Genomic DNA, 15,206 nt, shown 5'->3' on the forward strand with positions numbered 1-15,206 from the left:
GCAGCGTCCCCACACCACCGAAGCAGGTCAGGCCCTCTCTGACGCAAACCCCCAGCAGCTGTGGCTGCCTCGGTCCTACCTCGCATTTCCCAGCAGGGCTGTTGGGTTTCTCCACCTCGGTTCTTTCCTGGTGCTGGGCGTGCTGATGGCTCCTCTGCACGTGGCTGCTCCTGCACCAGGGACTTCCCACTGCAAAGCCACTCAGTGTGGGAAAAGCTGGTCCTGTGTGTGGGGGAGAGGGCCCCACCAAGGAAAATATATTTATAATATTTGAATGTGCAACTCTGCTGTGCTGTCTGTTGGTGCCTGGGCTGCCAGCACATCATGGCAGCAGCCCCAGGCTCAGTGAGACATCCCCACCCCTCCAGGGTAGCCTCACTGACTGCAGCTCACCAAGCGAAGTGCAGGCACACTTTATTTTTATGTTATGTCTGTAGTGCATACATGCAGCTAAAACCTTTCTCACCATGTTTCGAGAGCAAGTTCAGGGCAAAGCTTAAAAAAAAAATAAGAAAAAGCAATCTCTGCTAAGGATGAATTCTGGCAGAAGAATGAGTGAAGCTTGTGGAGTACTTCAGAGGACTTGCACTGAGCAGAAAACATTCGCTGGCTGACCTCGCAGCCCAGCCGCCAGCACACGCCTGTCCCAGGCACTGGGCAGGGGCCTGCAGCCAGAAGCAGCAGTGGGACAGGACGGCCCCTGGGCACCGCTGCCCTCTTGGCACCGCTCGCTGGGCACTCCACAGTGGCCCAACGCCCATTTCGGGCACCACTTCCAGCATTGCTGCCTATCTTCAACAACTGGTAGGACTTTGTAATTACTTTGCAAGCTTAAAACAAAGCCCTCACCCTTTCCAAAGGCAGGAACAGTCCTGCCCCGATATCTTGGTGTCAAGGTCTCCACATCTTGTCTCCCACATCCACCGGGGGCACTTGTAAAGCATCTGCTGTGTCCTCTCAAAACCCACATTTACAAAGCTGCTGCTTCACAGTGATGTCTTTTACTTCAAGCCTGGAATGATCTGCCCCTTACTGATTTGTCTAAATTACTTTAGACACAACAAGTGAGCTTTCACCCTCAGCATAAGATCTGTTTCCCTTGCTAGTGCTCTAGGACCAAGCTTCTACATTACTCCCTGGTTCAGTCCCTGTACCCTTACAAATTCTGCCTGTATGGGTGGGCAGTGGCTATGGCAGAGAGGCAGAACATGCCAGAAATGGCCCAGGCAAACTCCTGAGCCTTCCTCACAGACTGCACAGGAGAGAGGCGAGAGGCTCCCCAGGCACTGAGAGCTTTCCAGCCGTGTGTGCATAAAGCTTTCTGCCCATACCACGTGACAGAGGAAGAGGCTTGGACCCATTACACAATAATAAAACTATGTCTTTGGCAAAGCGGAGCCAAAACCTAGATCTGCTGCAGGAAGCTAGTGATACATGCAAAACGGGGTAAAACATTAATAAAGACAAAAGACCCAAGAAGTGAGGACTGCAGAGCAATCTCAGAAGGACACTGTCGTGGCAGGACGGGCTCTGTGCTCTGCTGCGTGACAGCGATCTGCGGCAAAACATCTGCAAAACTGTGCAGGATTCCAGTGCCTGTCAAGATCTCGCTGAAGAGATCAGCCTGGGTGAGTAAATTCACTTTTGCTTTTTTTCTTTTCCCTCCTTTTCTTAACCTTAACTTGGGAAACTTACCAAATAAGGTCTAACTGATGAAGCACTCAGGTTTCCAATGCCTGCACAGGAATCCATAAAGACAGCAGCAGCAAGTTAAAAGAAACCATCTGGGAAGGAAACATTCCTCGGGTTTCCAGCAGGAGCACCCACCTCGCCCAGCCGAAACCACAGCCTCCCCCTTCACTCTGGTACCAGGCAGCAGCTGCTGCGCCACAGCTCTGTCCTGGGACTGGGGAAGGCTTGACTCAGGCACTGCAGCTGCTTTCAGCGGAGGAGGCGATGCCATTTTGGGTGCAGGAGATGCACTTTCCTTTATCTCCTTTGACATTACTTTGTGCAAAAAATCAAATTAATATCTGCTATAGCTACTCCATTGGCTTGTATCAGAAATTAAATGCATGTATTTCAGCTTTTGCTCCCCACGCAGAGGTGCATGGAACTGCTCAAGGTGGTTTCCCTGGCCAAAATCCACTGTGTGGCCACCATGCCTGGCAAACCCTTGGGGCTTTCCCTCTGGTGTGCTTTCAGCCCAGCCACCCCACAAGCACCAGGAGCTACAGCTGCTCCTTTGCACCTGGGGCTCACTCCTATGGGCAAAATTGTTTCTTGCAGATGCCCTTTTTGAATGCACATACATCCCCAGAAATAGCTCAGGTAATAGAAGTAGTCACATGGGGGCTTCCAGCAGGCACTCACAGCAGGGATGCTGCAGCAGACAAAGGGGGACACGGCCAGAGATGTGTCCCCCAAGCTCCTTTCTGTGAGCCAACTCTAGCTGCTGCAAGCCAGCAATCAGGAGCAGGGGCTGCAAGGAGCCCTGTGGGGACAAAGCTCCTGGAAAGGGGGCTCCCAAGTGACAGAGATGCTCTGGGGACAAGCAGCTTGCACAGAAAAGCCATTAGAGAGCAGTTCCCTTGCAGAAATGCTCCACGGGCCGCAGAAGCCTGACACATTTTCTATAGAGCTGTGCTCCAGCCTTAAGACTCACAAGTGAACACTTTCTAAAGCCATCTCCTTCCCAGTTTGCTTCTTCACAAACATTCCCCAAAATTATCCTGTGGGATTCCACAGCACTATTTTAGGGACTACACTGGCCCCAGTGGATGCCCTGGGTGCCACAGCAGCAATTTCTGTGGTTTCAGCTGAAGGACACAGGGAATCCTCATACCTAAATCCCAGTTGATGGACACCTGTCACTCCACCTGCCTGTGCTGCATCCTTCCAGCTCAGGCTTCCCACATTCACAGTACATTTTGGAGCCTCTCTCAGAGCCCAGAGGCTGGCAGACAAACGACCCAGTTGGGATGAAGACCTGAGGCCTCAGCCTGGAGCCTGCATAGCATCTGGGAGCCCAGAGGGCTCTACCTCAGAACAGCTCAGCTCCACCATCTCCACCACATCCACCCCTGACTTGTCTCCAACTCAAGCAGCGCTCCACCACCAGCTCTCATAGCCTCCAGGGCATGGTGGGGGTTGTGACCCACACACCATGTGTTTGTCATGGCCATTAAGTGTCCAAGACCCTATTACAAAAGGCATTAATTAAAATGTTACTATAACAGTAAGATCTCAGCTGAAACTGTGCTGCGTGGTCTTCAGTGCCAGGTCTACTGCTTGTGCCAAGGAGAGGAAAGATGCTGATCTGTTTCCAATTTGCTTCTTGGAGCTCATCATATGTTCTACATTGAAGAGCAATTTTCCTTTTAAGGTGGACCAGCACAGAGCTTGTTTTCTTTCGGAGGTTTCTTTAAAAGATTATTTATAGATTCTCTTGCGAATGTGACCATGCTCCCATGCCACACACACTCCTATGGTGTGGGATGAAGAGGACTTGCAGAGACAAAAATTACTATTGACTCGGGAGTTGCAACAGAGCACTGCTCCAGGTAGCCAAATATTCCTCATCTGTTAGAGTATTGGTACTACAAACCTCTCAGCCTCAGGGTATTTTGTGGTTTATCCCATTGGGTTAACTACTGGGGTTGTTTGAGGGTAAACAAAAGTACCTGCGCTAAGAAAGGTTAAGAGAAGGTGCCCTGCCCTCTGCCTTGTGCTCACTCAAACTCATTTGTGAAGCAGTCCCTCCTTTTTTTTCTCCCACCCCCTCAGTTATGCCCCACAACAAAATATCTCCTTGCCACAACTAATTAGAGTCATACATCTCCAAATGTCTCTCCCTTCTCTTCTGCCCCATTTGAGGTGGTTACTGGGAAGTGGGGATGGACCTTCCCTTAGGAACTCCCTGCTCTGCAGGCATTTTAGCACTTTGATCCCCTTTCTGTGAGCAAGAAGTCTTTATTCAGCGGTCCGCATCAATACCGGTTTGTGGTTTGGGTCTCACAAGGCCATTAAACCAACACTTTACATCAGCAAATAAACTTGGGTATAAGAAAAGTGGAAGAGACCAGAACAGACCAGCTGAGTAGGCAGCCCCCGCCCGGAGATCTGTTCTGCATTTCCCACTCCTCTGCATGTTCCTAATTCCACGTATTGCAGGACAGGGAGCTCCCACTCAGCATTAACGTGTTGCATATTGCTGGGTGGATTTGGAGCATGTAATGTGCATTTCCACCCCCTTCAGGAGCCGATAGCAGGAGAAAGTACTAAGGCAACATGCAATGCATACGGTGCTTTGAACACCTTCCCAGTGCCAGAGTTAAGCAGAACACGCTGGAGAGAAGCCAAAGCCTCCCACTGTTTGCCTTGACACCAAGCAGGACCCTGCCTGACCAAATGGCCCATGAGAGGTTTGGGATGTCACAGCTCATCTGTCTGCCACTTTTATGGTTAGCTGTAAATTTACTGCAGCACCAGAGTACGAAGAAATATATGAAAGGCAGTTTTCTTGCTTTGTAAGCCTTGCTTCTGTGTTTAGCTCACAGAACTTGAGGATGTGATAAGAAAGCCCACACAAGTGGATGGCTTTCAGAGCCTCCTACAGTACAGGGTGGCTGCAGTAAGGGACAGACTGCATTTCACAGGAGTCTTTGCCATCATATAAGCATGTGTACATCTTAGCTTGGGGAACAGGAGTGGTACCAAAGTGATATGTGGCTAATGCCTTTAAAACATTCCTCTGGCTTCATCTTGACTGATCACAGAGCTACCAAGCAAACAATGAACCAGCCAGAGTTGTAAGGGGCAGCTTTAGGCTTTCATTTCAAGGGCTACTGCAACTACAGAAACGCAAAGAAAGAGATTGCGTCAGGGGAAGCCTTTCACTCATCACCAGTTCGTTTCTACCCCGAGGCTACTGGAAAACAGCCCAGCTCCATCAGCCTCTGCCGCAGCCCCGTGGTCAGTGCCCACAGCTGTCACTTCCCTCCCTGGCAAAGGGAGGGGGAAAATCCTCAGCTGGGGCACCCCCAGCTGCACGGCATCCTTCAGAGCTGGGAAGGGAACAGCACAAGCACTGCACCCACGGGTAGACAGAAACTGATGACACAGAGGAAATCCTCTTTTAACTACAGCTGTAACCATGTGCAGAACCAACACAAATCCTAGTTTAAACTCTTCTTCTCTCAGCTGGCAGTGCACCTGAGTTCTGCTTCAAGATGCAGAGGGCTTACTCTGTGCACAGCTCCTTGCAAACAGCTCCACACACAGACATCCAGAGGGAGATTTTACTGCAGGGTAACTGCTCTGCATCACCGATTCCATGGAAATAGCTGTATTCAGAAATCATTTCCTATCAGAACACCCTCCTCCCATCCATGAGTGGAGTCAGACAAGCCCAGGAGGCTCAGCACCGTCCTGTGAATGAAGGCAGAGTCCAGGATGCTCCAAAAAATCCCCCTTCGTTATATTCTATACTTAAAACAATAGCTTATTTTTCAGAGAAGGGAAGGGCAAAGAGGAGGGGAATGGTAAAGGAGGAGAGCAGTGAAGGGGTTTGGGAAGGCTGTGGGAGAGGCCAGAGACATTTTGGACTCTGACCTTGTCTCAGTCCTTCCTTGCACATAGATAAACAGTCACAGACAGACTTCAGAGGGGAGCTGGAGCTGCCAGGTATATTAGCATGAGAAAGACGGGAGAGCAGGAAAAAGGATGGGTGGTCATGGATAGGAGTATAGAGAAGAGCAAGTTTAAAAAGGAAATATTGCTCAGATCTGGAAAATTCCCTGAGCAAAAGCCTTGAATTTGCATCCCTCCAAAACAAACAGCTTCCTTGCCCTGCCAAAAAACGTTCCATTTCTATGAGTCTCCACAACACGCAGTCCTGACAGAGGGAACACTGCCATGCCCTCACCCACTGCTCCCCACACACCTCTGATCCCATCTCATTTCTGCAGGCTGTGCCATGATCTCTGCTGTCCTCCTCCTCTGGACCATGCCCTGCGTGGCAAACCACATCCTCGGGGGCTTTGCCAAGGCAGCGCTGCAGGAGGGTCCCCAGCTGGCATGCAGCCTGCCAGGCCCCCCCGGGCCTCCCGGGCCTCCCGGTGCTCCCGGTGCTCCAGGGACAGTTGGCAGGATGGGCTTCCCAGGGAAAGACGGCAAGGATGGCAAGGACGGGGACAAAGGCGAGCACGGTGATGAAGGTAAGAGGGAAGAAATTCTTTGTGAAATAAGAATAAAATATAAAAGCATCATCCCAAACACTGTGCCAAAACCTTCCAAAATATATATTTTTTGCTAATAGAGTCTTAATGCTGCATGTAATTCTTATCATCTTCATTTTAATATTGCACATTTTCCTCCGGAGGGAGATTTTCCCTGTTTTGACACACTCACCCTAGTCAAGAGACACTCTTGGACTAGTCTTGGATTGCTGCTTTCAAGGGAAACAAATTCAGAAGCAAAAATTTAGTCCTGGCTCCCTAGAGCACCCTAACTGGGTAGCAGACACTGCTCTTACCATGCTCCACCTAAATCAAAGCAAATGTCAACCATAGTTTAATCCTGAGGTGGGATTCCTGTTTAACTTGGACCTTACTGAGGACCAGGACCAGCAGGACCAGCAGGAGTCAGATCCCGCTGATCTCCCACTGCCACCCCAGAGTGCCCTCCTGGTTCAGCAGAACACCACCATACCAATCTTCTCTTGATACCATCTTCTCTTCTCTCACCCCCAAAACAGACTCTGGAGAACAAGTTTCCAGCAGCAGCCACATTTAAATCTAGTTGCTACAGCAGGTCAAGAGACACAAAATAAATCCCTGTGTAATTTTCTTCTATCAGATACTACCACACTCAGGGCTCACCAGCCGTTTCACCACTGTGACAGAGCCCAACTTGCTCCCTATCTCAAGGCAGTCCCTGCACTAGGTGTCTTCTGGTTCATGACTGGTCCAGATCCCAGCTAAACTGGGCATTTTTTCTACACCTAGAATCCATCTTTTACAACACAGTTTCATGTTAAATGTAAAAAAATTAGGCAGAAGATTAAACATACCCATCTGCTCAAAGCTAGTTTCTAAAAGCTTCACAAACTCATCCAGCTCCTTCAAAACCCAAAGATTTAAAGCTTTTCCCCGGCTAGCTTTATAATTTATTACTCCTTTTTCTCAAGTGAGTCAGATAACTGAACCAGCCTTTTGGTCCTTAAAGAGGACAGGCTTTCCTGCTCCCAAGTCCTGTTATCATGCCAGCTACTTAATGTGGTTAATCAGTCCTGACACATCCTGCCCCAGGTGGTATTTCATTAGGATTCTCACTAGCAAGGTTTTCCTCCCAAATGAAAGCATACTGACGCATTGATATAATCCCTTTCCACTCGCCATATTTTAACTAAAAAGTTTACAAGGTTATTTGTCTTCTAGGTCCACAGGGCAGAACAGGAAACCCAGGCAAGCCAGGACCAAAGGGGAAAGCGGGAGCTATCGGTAAGGCAGGCCCACGAGGACCAAAGGGTTTAAAAGGCAATCCTGGAAAGAAAGGAGCACCAGGAAAGAAAGGACCCAAAGGGAACAAGGGTGAGACTGGCATGCCAGGACCCTGCACCTGTAATGCCAACAAAGCCAAATCTGCCTTTTCTGTGGCTGTCTCCAAAAGCTACCCAAGGGAAAGGCTGCCCATCAAATTTGACAGGATCCTTATGAATGAAGGAGGACATTACAACGCTTCCAGTGGGAAATTTATATGCAGTATCCCAGGTATTTACTACTTCACTTATGATATCACCTTGGCCAACAAACATTTGGCCATTGGCTTGGTCCACAATGGGCAGTACCGGATCAAGACCTTTGATGCCAACACTGGGAACCACGATGTTGCCTCTGGATCAACCATCCTTTCTCTGAAGCAGGAGGATGAAGTATGGCTGCAGATCTTTTACTCTGAACAAAACGGGCTCTTTTATGACCCCTACTGGACAGACAGTTTGTTCACCGGCTTCCTGATCTATCCTGATCAAGATTATCTCAATGAAATATAGAGCAAAAAACAAACCCATACAAAAATAAAATAAAAAAATAATAAAATAAAATAAAAAAATAAAATAAAATAAAATAAAATAAAATAAAATAAAATAAAATAAAATAAAATAAAATAAAATAAAATAAAATAAAATAAAATAAAATAAAATAAAATAAAATAAAATAAAATAAAATAAAAAAACCCAAAAATAGGAAATGGATGTGACCTCAGTCCAGCAAAGTGTAGCCTGTACATGGACATGTGTGGAGTTATACCATTCCACATTTTTCGCACTAACAGCCTGCATTGGCTCCTTAGATATTTACTTGATGTCACCAACTACTCCATAGGGTGTGCCAGGATTAGTAGGAACAACCTTTAAGTAACCTCATGAGTCTCTAAGCCTTGAAGCTACCTGTTACGTTTTCCCACCACCATCCAACTGTGCCATGGACATGTAACTCAAGTACTGGTGCAGAACGTTTTCATTATTGTATTATTATAAAGTGTGAGGATCAAAAATCATTTCCTGAAATCTGAGCTCCTAAGTGCAATTGATGTTGGAGATTATATCAGTGCCTCTCTGCCACCCACTAATAATAATAATAATAATAATAATAATAATAATAATAATAATAATAATAATAATAATAATAATAATAATAATAATAATACTTGTTACATTTTACCAGCTTCCTAAAAGTCAGGAAGTTACCAGCTACTGTTACAAAAGTGCCAGTAACTCTCAGCCTCATCAAAGCAGAACTAATAAGCAAAGGCATCCGTTCTAAACAGGACATGCCACAAAGGAGAGAGCTAAAGGCTGAAGGTAAAACTCCTGGTAAGATATATCTTGTTGCATCAAGCACTGCTGGCATTGCTCAGATTTCAGCTGCTCGTACTGGTGCTGGGGTCCTGTGCTGGCTTTCAGGCAAGCACGGATAAGATATGATCAGAGACAGACTTTGGTTGTGCAAGCCAAATTCTTGCCAGCCTCCTACCCTTGGCAGAGAGGGAACTTTGCAGATAGGACTGAATTTTCTGAGACAGCATGAACCTTCACTACAGAAACAGCTTCATTAACACGCCCATTTCTTGATTCTTGCCAGTTTTTCCTTCATCCCTGCCAGCGTCTGCTGGAAGGAGATACTTGTGGTGCTGCTGAGATCCTCCTCAAGGGCTTAAGGCTACACACAGACTCTGGTCTTACCAATATGCTTTGTTTTTTTTTTTTTGTTTTGTTTTGTATGTCAGTATTACAGATACTCTAAAATCAATGTCTTGGTGCTAAATGGTATTTAAAAAATAAGGGGCAGAAAAGTCAAAAGCTGAGCTTTTTGCTTTTGCTATGTTGAGCTTTGCCTTTCTTTCCAACCCAAACAGCGGCTAATACAGGGATGTGCTCCAAAAGGATTTGCTATTACCATAGCAAGAAGAGCTCTCCTGCTATCAAGCTGCCCAGTTGGCTGCCTTGCCCCAGGATGTCAAACCCACCCTGTAACAGAGGGCTATCTCAGCAGCCAGATGGAAGGAGTCTTCCTCACTATCAGATGCATCTTCTTGGTTTCCACATTCATATTTCTTGGCTCCTTTATCACTTCACTAAACCTCATATGAATTTCCAGCTCCCCTAATCTTCATATTCAGGAACTGAAGGAGTAGTCCATAAGAACAAATTAAGATATTTTTAAAAAAATCTTACTTTTACAAATTAAAATAGTTGCATGATATTGATGAACTACAGTAATTGTGTTATGTCTTACAAAAATAATTTCAAATACATTTTATGGAAATAAAGCTGTACAAAAATACTGGAATACCCTTGATACTAATAAAGCAGTGTTCTAGAAGTTATTTCAGAACTGCTACAGATTCCATAGACACTTTTAGTTTTAGTGATGGTTGACACCAGGGCCAGGTGTCAACAGAGTATCTCCTCTCTCCAAAGGGCTCTCTATCCAAGACTATCTGCAAGGTGGAAGAATAGGATCTGTCCATTCCCTTGAAGCTGCTCACCTTTCTGGCAGGTGTCCTTTCCCTGGCAGTGGCTGCTCATTTAGGAAGACTCTCATTTAGGATGTCCTGGGGTGCATTTTGTAGACAGCTTCCTGAAGGCAGCAGCAGTTCAAGCACTGCCTTTCTCTCCCAGCACTCATCCCTGCACTCCCACCTTCACAGCCTGGGAGCACAGCTGGGGCCAGGACAGCTTTTGGGCAGAGCCAATGTGCCTGCAGGTATCTGCCCTGACACAGCTCCCCAGCACCATGTTAGAGGCAGCCTGAGGGACGTGGCAGGACTGCTGCCAAAAGAGTGCTCCCTTCTGCAGTCCTTCCCTCCCCTCAATTCAATATATCACCCATTCCCAAAATGATTTATTTTTTTTTTCTGATGTATAGGCAGATTAGTTTTTCACCAGCTTTGAGGTGACTCCACTTGGTGCAATGCAGGTACCAGAGCTGGGAGGGGATGGGAGAGCGTTGTGGGGAACTAGACTGAGAAGAGGAACATGGAAGGAAAGCAGCAGTCAGGAGCTAGCTCAGCTGAACCATCAACCATCCTATACAACTAAACTCCCAGTTGTCCCCTGTTAACTCAGAAGGCCCCTGCAGGGAGCATTTCCCCTTGTCAGTCCTCTGAGGACTTCCCCTAGCTGGCTTCCCTTGATGAGAAGCAATGGGAGTTATTAGCTCTGGCAAAGCATCTTTTTTGTCTAGTGAAAAAGAAAATTTGCAAATGAGTCTCTATGTCTGGAAGATTAAAATGCAAATGTCAGAGAAACCCCCTGACCCCTGCTAAGTGCTCAGTAAAATACAGCTTGCTTTCAGTCTGGGACTGAGGTCCTCCCTGCCGACCAGGAACACTGGCTCCACCATGCTCACATCCACCCTTGGGAACTGCCCCTGCCACTACACCAGGTCACAGTGTGGCTTCTGTGCTGCAGGGCTTAGCCCCAGCCCTTGCAGATCTGCTGCCATCAAGGACTCACGAGGGACAATTCAGACCTTTCAGATACTGCAGGCAAAATGGAGAGGTACAGCTTCCCCTGTATTAATTTTTCTCTGATTATTTAACCTCCCATTGGGCTGCAGTCAGTTAAAGATGCCAAGCATCAATTATTTCTGTGAAAGAAGTATGAGTGTTTGAAGGGATACACTCTTGCACAGGTTCCTGTGAAAGAGATTAATTTCCTCTTAGCATGCCTTAAAAGCAAACAAAGCAACTTTCATGGTGAACAAAATGTCTCTATTCAGCCCAATCCTGCACAAGGATCATTCCAAGCAGCTGCAGGTTTCCTTCCTCCTGCTTCGCCAGGAGAAGAGGGAGGGAAGAGCAGCTGGCGAAACAGCAAGTGACTGGGTCATCACAAGGCTGACCACTGGAACACTGAATTTGGGGTGCTTCCCCCTCCCCCCCCCCCAAAGTGCCTGGCTCAGGCTTCAGAGATTTTCAAAAATAACACATTCTGGCTTGCTTCTGCATCTTCAGGCTGCATTTTGGTTTGTGCTTCCATTTTTCTCCAGCCAAGCAGCTTTTTTTATTTATTTTTAATACCAGAATTAACAAAATTTTATTCCAGACATAAAATATTCCAGGAGTTTCTGGAAAAAACACCACATAAAGAGCTCTGGCTTTCACAGGCAAGCTCTTGCAAGACAGAACCACTCCCACACAGGCTGCTTGCTCCAGCCCAGGCAGTTCCCAGCACCTCCATCACAGGGAGAGCAGAGCTGGGAATGTCCTGGCCAAGCAAACACATGGGCAGATACCATCAGGAGGGAGGGAGGTAGGGAAGAACACACTGACCAAGGCAGGATGCCATCTGCATCTACTGCCCTCATGCAAGACCTCTTATGCTGCAATAGCCTTCTGCACTGGGAGTGCCAGCACTGCCATTTGCTGCCTTGTACTCCAAGTTTTGTCACAGGTGAATCCCTCTGGGCATTCAGCATGCCAGGAGGAGGTGAGGAAAGGTAGCAGCAGCATCTACCTTTTGTGTTCATTCAGCAATAAAGGCTCAGCAGGTTCATCTTGTGGCTCATTAGAGACAAGCACAGACATGGCTGTGACACACCTGCCCAGGTCCCCTCCATGGTGGCAAAGGGTTTTCTGCCAGAGGAGCTCATGTCTGCTCCCACAGGGCTTTCCCCTTCCCATGTCCATCCCAACACCATGCAGTGGTGTACCTTGCAGTGTCAGGCTTGCTTTCAGACTCTGCACAAATATCGGCAAATTGGGAAGCACTCAGTACTGGGTGATCCCAAGTCCCAGGATAAACACCACTGTCTGATGCTGCTTCTGATTCCTTAACTCGGTCTCCCAGAGGCTGTACTTCTGCACTTGAAGTGACCCAGGTTCCACAGTAGAAGCTGCCAAATTACATCTGGACATTACAGGCCTGTGACTGCAGGGCCCCGAGCCCCCAGCGCTCCTGCCTCGGCTGCCCCCAGGCCCTGGCCTGGCCCCCAGATGTGGCACCACGGATTTTACTGTGGGGAAATTATAATGGTTCTCTTGCCCCATCCTATTATAACCCTGTAGCCTCCCTGATAGGGGTACAGTCGTGAGTTGGTGCTGTTTGTGTTCCACGTAAGATGACTAAGAAGCACCTTTTTTCTACATAGACTCAACTAAGAGCACCTCAGCTCGTTACTGATGCAGGCTTAGCTCTCTCAGCACTTTCTCTGCAATGCAGCAGCATTTCCACGGTGTTGTTTCCCTAACTGAGTCTCTGGTTCTTCTGAGCTTATTGTGCTGGCAGGTAAAATGCAGGTGGCCTGAGACACTCTCTGGCCACAACTTAAGAGACACAACTTAAAGTTGTGTCCTTAACTATTTTCAGATAGCTTTGTTCAGCTTTATACAAATTTCATTGTCTTAGCATTCAGAACAATGGAAGAGTGGTGAAGATACTGACCTGTTCGAATTAAACTGTTTATTTTTCTAGAGAAAAAAGTCTTCAATCCTCAATGTCATTGATTTGAAACTAGGCTTATATCAGTGAAACCTTACGGTCTTTGTACCTGTGCTTTACTTAGCCATGACTTATTAATGATGATGAATTAACATAAACTTTCTCTAAATTAATATAAATTCTATGTAAGCCTATTTACTTTAGGAGTCCTCTGGGATTTTGCTTTGATCTGCCTCAGTCTGTCTTTTAAAACACTTGAAAGTTTAATAAACACAGTTCTGATGTGACTATAGACTGTATTTTTACCCAAACTGTACCATTATATCAGAACTTTTTGATGACTTGAATGATCCTTCTTGGGTTGAAAAGATATACTGTAACTGCAGCCAATTTTTAGAATATCAGTAAGTCAAGTTATGGTATAATGTCTGCAGATTGTTTGACTATCAAATGGAATAGTACTGGAGTCCTTGTTTTATGTACGTGGCCTTGCTGGCACTCCCTCCTTCAAAATAAAGCAATTCCAAGGTTCAAGGCTATTCCTGAGCTCTTATCACTCCTAGAACTACTGATCTGTTGAGTTTGTTACTGTGCATAGTTTATGATACCAAATAAACTTTTTTTTTTTATTTTATTTTTTTTATCAGCAAGGCAGTCTTTGAGCACTAACATGGCTATGCTACAGAAAGGAGAACCAACTCGATTCATTATTTTTTTCAATTTTTATTATCAATGCAGGACACTTTTGATGCATGATGATTAATTTTCAAATGGAAAAGGTGAAGTACATGGGCCATAATCTTGAAAAATAAAATCTTTTGACTGGCAAATTAAAACCAGCATTATAGGGATCAATTTTCTTTTTTAAACGGAATCTCTCAAGATTTTCTTAAATAATATAGATTTAAAATGTTTTGAAGCAAAAGATGAAAGGGACGTAAAGAATATTTGAAAATCTATACTATGTTCATATTATTGAAACTTTATTTTGAAGAATTTATATCAATTAATAATTATTTAACACAAATAAACTTGAGAATTATGTTGAGATAATACAGATGTGAAAAAGTTATACAAAACGAATACATCATTGTATGAATTATGAATGGATTACTTGTAAGGAAATGCTCAGCGTTATACAAAACATTTCTTAAGCATGTGTTCAGTTTCAAGTAAAAAGAGAAAAAAAATAGTGTCCTTGCTTAAATTAAGGGACTCAAGTACTTTGTTTAAGGGATACCAAGATAATTAGATGTACTAGAAAGAAAATAGGGGAAAATTATTTCTGATGGACACTTGGTGGCAGCTTTTATCTGTAGGTTTAATAGCTGTTGCCAATTAATTTCATTGCTTCTCTTTTACAACAGGGGACAAGCCAGAAAATAGACCATAAACAACGATGGTATGTTTTCACCAGAAGAATTGGTCAACAGATTTGTTGATCACAAAAATACTTTCCCAGGAACATTAAAATCAACACAAATATTTACTTTGAATGAAGCATGCAGGTTTTTTTGTTTCTTCCCTTTTGCAAAGCAATAAAGAAAATATTTTGTGGGGTTCTTTTTGAAAAATCCTGTGTAGAATGACAGGCAATTTGCGTATTTTATTTTAAATAATAATAATTCTGAAACTGGAGTTCATTTCCTTAAATGGGAAAGCTGCTGCTAGGCCTGGTGAAATTTCTCAGGAAATTCTTTGTCCTAAACAGATCAACAGTGAGACTTTGGTATAGGATAAAAATGGGAGGGATGGTGGGCCATGAGCCCCCTGCGCAAAGCAGTGGTTATCAGTCTGAAAATTTGCCAGGCTGAGCTGAAGGCAAACGACAAATCTGCAGCTACTGTCAGGATCCTTCTGTCTGTGTGACAAGGATGGGACCTGTCACAAAGAAGAGATGCAAGATATGGCTTAAGTACGGTGACAGGAGGGAAGTGCATCGCTTGGCAGGTCCCAGAACAGGTTGGAGTTGCTTGCTAGTCACTGGGAGAGGCAAACCTTGCTGTGTGGCCCGACAGGGAGCTGTGCTCCTGTCAGACACGGTCTGAAGAGCTCACTTTCAGCCCCAAGCAAACGTGCGGTCTACAAGTTTCTGGCAGCTGAAGATGGAATCATAAAACTAGAACAAAACCCATTTCTTACGTTAATACTGAGGGCATTTATTGTTTTTACGGTAACACCGAGAGTATTATTGAGCATTCACAGGCTTGAAGCCGGGAGAAGCTTGGTGTCCCGCTTCCCAGGCAGCCCTCCTTGCCCA

The 15,206-nt window shown here is 45.6% G+C and overlaps 1 protein-coding gene across 2 annotated transcripts; it reads left to right on the plus strand.

The window, feature by feature from the left end:
* Positions 1–1,352: 1,352 nt before the first annotated feature.
* Positions 1,353–9,888, plus strand: C1QTNF2 (C1q and TNF related 2). 2 transcript variants are annotated; one of them, XR_011101396.1, is made up of 4 exons: positions 1,353–1,628; positions 5,970–6,218; positions 7,440–8,863; positions 8,901–9,888. XR_011101396.1 is itself a non-coding variant. In XM_068698222.1 (3 exons), the coding sequence occupies exons 2-3, from the start codon at positions 5,978–5,980 to the stop codon at positions 8,051–8,053; spliced, it is 855 nt and encodes a 284-aa protein (XP_068554323.1). In that variant the 5' UTR covers positions 1,353–1,628; positions 5,970–5,977; the 3' UTR covers positions 8,054–9,888. The 2 variants fall into 2 exon arrangements, 1 of the variants encoding a protein (XP_068554323.1); XM_068698222.1 differs by having other exon boundaries at positions 7,440–9,888.
* The last annotated feature ends 5,318 nt before the right edge of the window (positions 9,889–15,206 follow it).

Source organism: Anas acuta, chromosome 14, assembly GCF_963932015.1.
Source record: "Anas acuta chromosome 14, bAnaAcu1.1, whole genome shotgun sequence".
In the NCBI taxonomy this organism is placed as follows: Eukaryota; Metazoa; Chordata; class Aves; order Anseriformes; family Anatidae; genus Anas; species Anas acuta.